At 46.5% G+C, this 6,610-nt stretch overlaps 1 protein-coding gene across 1 annotated transcript; it reads right to left on the reverse strand.

Moving 5' to 3' along the window:
• Positions 1 to 3,775: 3,775 nt before the first annotated feature.
• LOC144138650 (uncharacterized) lies at positions 3,776 to 5,654 on the reverse strand. The gene has a single exon (XM_077671043.1). The coding sequence runs from the start codon at positions 5,050 to 5,052 to the stop codon at positions 3,988 to 3,990; it is 1,065 nt and encodes a 354-aa protein (XP_077527169.1). The 5' UTR covers positions 5,053 to 5,654; the 3' UTR covers positions 3,776 to 3,987.
• Between the last annotated feature and the right edge of the window lie 956 nt (positions 5,655 to 6,610).

A 6,610-nucleotide genomic window follows, 5' to 3' on the forward strand; every position in this document is an offset into this window, starting at 1 on the left:
GCCTCGCTTCGCACTGCAATTTGAGGTAACGTTGTTAAAAGGTAGGGGTGAGTTTGGTTCCCTTTTATTAAGTTGGTGTTCGTTGCGCAGTTAAAATTTCGTTGGGTGTGTAAAGAAAATTGTCTTGATCAATGGCGCCCCCGGGAGCGTGAAATAAATTGCCCGGACGCTCAGACGCGAAAGAGAGAAAAGGAGGAGTGCGAGTGGGAAAGGCGAAGGGCGCTTGGCTTTTCCGCCGTTGTGCACACTCCCTGCGCTCTGGGACCTGCCGGAGCCGCCGGAGCTGTGCCCTCTGCGCTAGCCTGTGCTCATGTTACGTGAAGTGTTTCAATCGGCATGTTGTATTTCGCTTTCTGCGACGGCCGCGCTGTGGATTGAACGCCTAATCATTCATATTCTAACGAAGTTACGAGTGCTTCAACCGTGCCTGTGTTGGATTTCGCGTTCTCAACAGGTGTTTCCCGCCGCTTATGCACTTACGTGAAGCGGCAAGTGTTTGGATCAAGCCGGTCGTGGTTTGGGTCACGACAGCCGGTCGTGGTTTGGATACACAGTGTGCGCTACCGCATCCGCTCCTCATGCTCTTACGTGAAGTGCTTCAACCGTGCCTCTGTGCGTGATTACGCGTTCTCAGGCGTTGCCCGCTGCTGTAGATTTCGAAGTGCCTCAACCGTTCGCCAATCGCCGTGTATATGAACCGGTTGTTTCTCGAGCGTGTATCTAGATCTACACCATTCACCCTGTGGTGATCGACCGCCGCTGTAAAAGTTATAAAGTCAACCTTTAATTGTCAGGTGGTGCCCGCCGCTGTGGATTTCGAAGTGCCTCCTCAGCCGTTCGCAAATCGCAGCGTGGTTGGAACGGCTGTTTGTCAAACGTGGATCTGCACTGTTTACCCTACATGGAATCAGCTTAACCTTTGGCCCGAAAATTGCATTTTGTGCCCTGATTGTTTCTGCGATAGTGCAGACCACGGGTGCAGACAACCGTATTGCTTCAGATATATATTTTTTTCTAGCGTTCCGTGCTGACGAGACGGCAATTGGAACTCCCTAAAGTTTCGTCAGGCGGAATGATAACTGGCCAGAGTCCTTCAGTGATTTACTATTGCTCTATTTCACGCCCTCGGCGGTTCGCAAATCGCCGCGTGGTTGGAACGGCTGTTTGTCAAACGTGGATCTGCACCGTTTACCCTACATCCCTACATGGAATCAGCTTAACCTTTGGCCCGAAAATTGCCCTGATTGTTTCTGCGATAGTGCAGACAACCGTGTTGCTTCAGATATATTTTTTTTTCTAGCGTTCCGTGCTGACGAGACGGCTAAAGTTTCGTCAGGCGGAATGATATCTGGCCAGAGTCCTTCAGTGATTTACTATTGCTCACATGCGTTGCCTCCATCAGGCAGGATGACCTTTAATTGTGTTATTCAGTAAACCTTGGATGTTGGGCTAGTTGGTATGAAGACATGAGGAAAAGCAGAGCGCTGAAGTTTAAAAGACGACCACAGAATAAAGGAGCAAACGAATCACACCAAGCGTTTCGTTTGTCCCTTTATTCTGTGGTCGTCTTGTAAACTTCAGCGCTCTACGTTTCCTCATGTCTTCATTGTGGCCTTTGGTGTGTGCTTCCGTTGCTAAATGTGTTGTCCGGTGCTTAATCAAATTTCGCCCCCCGTTTTCTTTGGCTACAGCCACGGTAGCCATTGTTTTCACCTGTCGTGCAGTTCACATGGTGAGAGCAGAATTGCTTAAAAATGCTCACTTCTGGAAGCATATTTGGGAAACTGGTCATTATAATGCAATAGTCATCACATCAAAGGCTATGTGACAAACTTGCTAACACCCACGCTTTGCAATCGGTCTGCTGTACGCTGAATTTGCGCACGAGACACTCTTTTAAGAGTGAAGTGTACATGCATGTGTTGCTGCAGGCCAGCTAACAGTGCTGAACTGGCTGTAAAAGTTGGTCTGCCAGAAAAACCACAATTTTTCAAAGCCTTTTCTTTTATTCATCGAACTGGCTTTTTCTCTTTCGCTTTTTGGAAACATATCAGGGCACGTCACAAAGCGCCCAGAGCAAGCCAAGCCCGACTATTCAGTTGTTACCGCCTTCTTAAAAACTTGTCTGATTACCCTTCACTTTTCAAAGTTACGTTCTGTCATTCTGTTACATTCTACCTAATGCTACCTTGGTGTGGCGGCGTACAGCAAAATAGGCCACCCAGCCCCATCTCTTTGCTGGCAGGGCATTATGACATCGGCAAAGTTTCCCTAGGAACGCCCGCAGTGGCACCACCTAGGAAAAGCTGCTACGCGAACATGCCTGCGCCATTGATCAAAGCATTTCACAGCCGTCTTGTTTCCTGCTGATTGTGCTCATAATCCCCTGCTGTCACTAGCTGCTTTATCTGTATGCGCTAAGTCACTAGCTAGGTACAGTACTACAGTCTCTAGTGCACCCACATGCATGCATTTTTGTGGCTGTGCTTGTAGGCAAGGCAAAACATTCTGATGAAATCGACACTGCAACAAAGTGTGGGATGAGGCATCATATTTTATGTTTGCTAGATGAGGTTTTTGTCTTTTAAGAAGCACAAGACCAGGAAAAGTTCTTGCACACATTCATATCCCTGCATCAGTGTTTGCTTCAGAAGAACGCTTCGACTAGTTCCACCAGTCATGTCTTGACATCTGCAATTAGTAATGTCACAAGTTGTCGTGCAGAACAATATATGGGGCAGCCGTGCCTGTTTTCACGCCACTTTGGGAATTTTCATGCACTAATAAAGTACTGCTGCTGCAAGTGGCATATTATTTGTATTCACAACACTGTAATTACTGATGCTGGCCAACTTGCTTTTGCACTTTAGTGTCTCTTTAGGCGTCTGTATTGTACCGTAAATCCATTAGGTCCCTCCTGGGCAGATGTGCTGAACTATGCTCCTGTGCTATGTCGCTTTTGCATCCCAATATATTTACTTCCTCTTTCTCTCTTTTTAAGCATAGCAGCAACCTTTGAGGTGCAAAAAGTGTCGAAACATGAAAAAGTTCAGTGTAGTTCTTCGTGCTTGAAATGAGTGAGCTACATTCTGCGCATATTACACCTTGTGGCATTTCTGCTGCCCACAGGCCTGAAAGAAGGACACGACAAGTGCTTGACTTGCAACAATGTTTATTTGTTTACACCACAAAGATATGCAAGTACAAAACATCAAAAGCAAGAATCACAAGCAGGAGCCTGCGTCCTAGCCTTAAAAAGGTGGCATTATGCGAACCATAAAAACACAACTTCAGTCATATGCATACTCCTATCACTCAGTACATTCACATTAACAACTTCAGCAATTGTAGCAGCACCCACACAAACAAAGCACAGCAACATCTCTCACTAAGTGCATTGGCAAAAAAATTCACCTACACAGTCTGTACAGATGATTAACAAGCAAAGCTGTGACATACAGTTGCTGTTTTATGTGTGATGCGTGGCCTACCCATTGAGCTGTGCTTCACAGAGTAGCTTGCTGCATGTGCGCTCTGCTGCGAGAGACGCCTTAATGTTCCCTTTGATGTGGCATTCCCAAGTAGCACTGTCAGTAGGTGTGAGAGTGTAGCTGCGTCATCTATAAACCTATAAGCCAATCCAGGGTTCGTACAGGTTTCGAAGAGAAAAATTCAAGGGTTTTCAAGGACTTTCAAGCCCCTGTGGGAGGATTTTTCAAGGCCCTCTGCGCGAGGTTATTTTGATTTTTTTACATCAAAGATCTGCAGACAAGGCTTTCAAAAGGCCCGACATATTTATTGCACAAAGAAAAAAATCTCACAATGCAAATTTGCTTGCACTGAACAGAAAAAATAAGAATAGGTTTATCATATATCACAATGCAGATTTGTTCATGTCACACACAATAGAAAATTGTTCTATTGCCCCAAATAGCATTAACTGCACAAAGCAAAAAAAAATTAAGCAGCTCCTCCTAGCCACCCTCTTCAGGGGAGCTCCAGTCGCTTTTGCTGAATTTGGACCTTGATCGAGTGAAGCTCAGCTGTCTTGTCCTTTGCCGTCTTCCTGAGGCTATTTGACTTGACAATGTGTGTCACATCATTTTCTGCCTCTGCTTTTTCCGCATAGGCATCTGCAGAAGCCACGAGGTCATCAATTGTGGCTTCCAGCTTTTGTTTCTTTCTTTTCATTGCGTCAAGCTCTTCCTCTATGCAGTGCTTTTTCCTCTGCTTTGAAGCATCAAGGTCCTGCTTTTTCTGGGCTTCCAGGTATGCTCCGTACCTCTGCCTAGCTGCCGACACAGCAATCCTCAGTTCCTTAGTGATTGGAATTTGTAGGACACCACCTGCCTTCTCAACCGCATCACACACAACCCGTTGCGACACGTATGAAAGCTCCTTCAAGTTCTCTACGCACACCTGCCGGTTCACACTGAATCCACGTTCAACTGTTGCTTGGCCGTGACTGAGGACAAGCAGAAGTTTCACAATGCTCCACAACTCCGAGTAGGTTGAATTGAACTTCAAGAGGTCAGCATAGAATTCATCCAGCCTATCAGTGCCCTTGTCAAATTGTCTAAGTTTATGTTTTTGCTCATGCAGGAGCTCCGTGTACTCAGCCAACACTGTGTCTCGAACGTGGTCAGCCATTCTACCCACAGTGATGAGGGTATCCAACACTTTTCTGAAAAGAGGAAGGCATTCGTCTGGCTTTGTACACATCTGTCTTGGGTCCAGTGAAGAAAGGCCCCTAACAAATGCAAACTTCAGGGGGCTTCTCTCTAGAACCTTCTTTGTGGCATAGATCAAGAACTGTTTACATTCCATCCGGAACTGAAACACATCCTTTGCGCTTGCATGAGAATTCTTGATGATTTGCTCTGCCTTGTAGCCTATATCCACCTTTTCTAGTGGAATATGGTTCTCAGCATTCTCAAGGTCGACCTTCAGCAGGCCCACGATTCCTTTGGCAGACAGGACTGAACATTTCAGAAACTTTGTGAACAGCTTCCTTAGAACAGTCTCTAAATCCCTTGCGAGGAAAAAGGCCATTGCTTTGTCTGTCTGGTACTCTACCAAAAAAGGCTTCAGTGCATTTGCCACACACAATGCAAAATTCAACTTTGCTGGGAGCAAAGCATCACAGCTGAACTCCAACAAGTTGTTAAACGAGGCACATTTAGGCAGGTTGACAGCTTTTTTTCTAGCAGCCTCAATGTACTTGTTGATGTCAGACCACACCAACAACGCTCGCTCAATTACAGGGACATTCTCTTACCACCGGTGGGCGACAAACTTGAGAGGAAAAGTGTGCTGGCCGGTGACTGCAGAAAAGTCCTCTCTCCGTGCTGGGGCATCTTCAAAAAGTGCATTCAGACTAGACAACAGGCAATCAAGTCCCCATTTAGTTGCTGAAACTCCTGCCCTGTAAGCGTTGTGCACTGTGTGAAGCCCGCAAGTGCCTAAGTCCACACATTGAACCTGGTAATTTTGTTGCAAGTGCACTTGGATGTGCCTAAAGAACTTCAGATTAACATTTGGACCATCCATAGATATCTGAAGAACTTTTGCAAGGGGCAATGGCTCAAGGGCACTCAGCAACTTCTCCTGGATGTCATCAGCTGTAGAATGCCCCAGAAAAACAGAGGTATAATACCTCGTCGTCACTTTCTGAGCGGAGTCCCAACACCTCGCGTGCACATCCATTTGCTTGCTTTGGAGACAGTCATTTGCCGACTCATCGAAAAGTACCACAAAAACTTCACACTGTTCTATCTCTCGCTGCAAAGCTGAGAGAAAGAAAGGCCTCAGACCATGACATGTCACATAGGCGCATTTCTTTTCACCACACGAAAATGCCTTTGCCACTTCACTGTCCGGGAACATGCGCTGAAATAACTCCCCTGCTTGCGATGACATCCGGTACGACATGTGGGATGTGACGACTTTCAGAGTGCAAATAATTTCAGCGTCAGTAACAAGCTCGTGCGTTTTGCAAGCGTCGTTTAGGCTTGGTGACGGCAACGGAGCCGTGGTAGCGGACTGCCCTGTCTCTCTCGCGACAGCAGTGAGATGGCTGTCCAACACGCGACCTTGCGTTATATTCACTGCAGCAATATGCTTGGCACTTTTCATGTGGCTTTTCAAAGCCGATTCACCCATGGCAGTCACATCAAAGGTTTCGCAGCAAAGCTTGCACTTAGCCCGATGCGGACTTGTTGTGTCCGGTGCAATCCACTGCTTGTAGTCGTCATGGTGGAGCCACGTAGTCTGAAACTTGCTTTTCCCGGGCATTGTCTCACATATCAACACATCACTTTCACTGAACCGAAGAAGCCACGTTCAAAAAGCGCTGAAATCACGATTAGACGAATACTAGCGCACGGACGCGGCCGTATGACTCAGCGAGTGATGGCGAGGTAGCGATGCGATAGCGATGGGGATGGAAACGGCTCGTTGTCTTCAGTGTTGCCAGCTGCCTAACAGAATCGGCTACAGAGGTATAAAAACCGGTGTTTTCTTGACTGCGGTTCAGAATGATTAAACAAGAACAAAAGTTCAGCAACAAAGTCCGTTTTCTTGATGACAATTACTAAATTAAATCTAGAAT

The sequence above is a fragment of the Haemaphysalis longicornis genome, unplaced genomic scaffold (genome assembly GCF_048455015.1).
Source record: "Haemaphysalis longicornis isolate Haplotype H1 unplaced genomic scaffold, Haemaphysalis longicornis Haplotype H1 scaffold_5, whole genome shotgun sequence".
Taxonomy (NCBI): Eukaryota; Metazoa; Arthropoda; class Arachnida; order Ixodida; family Ixodidae; genus Haemaphysalis; species Haemaphysalis longicornis.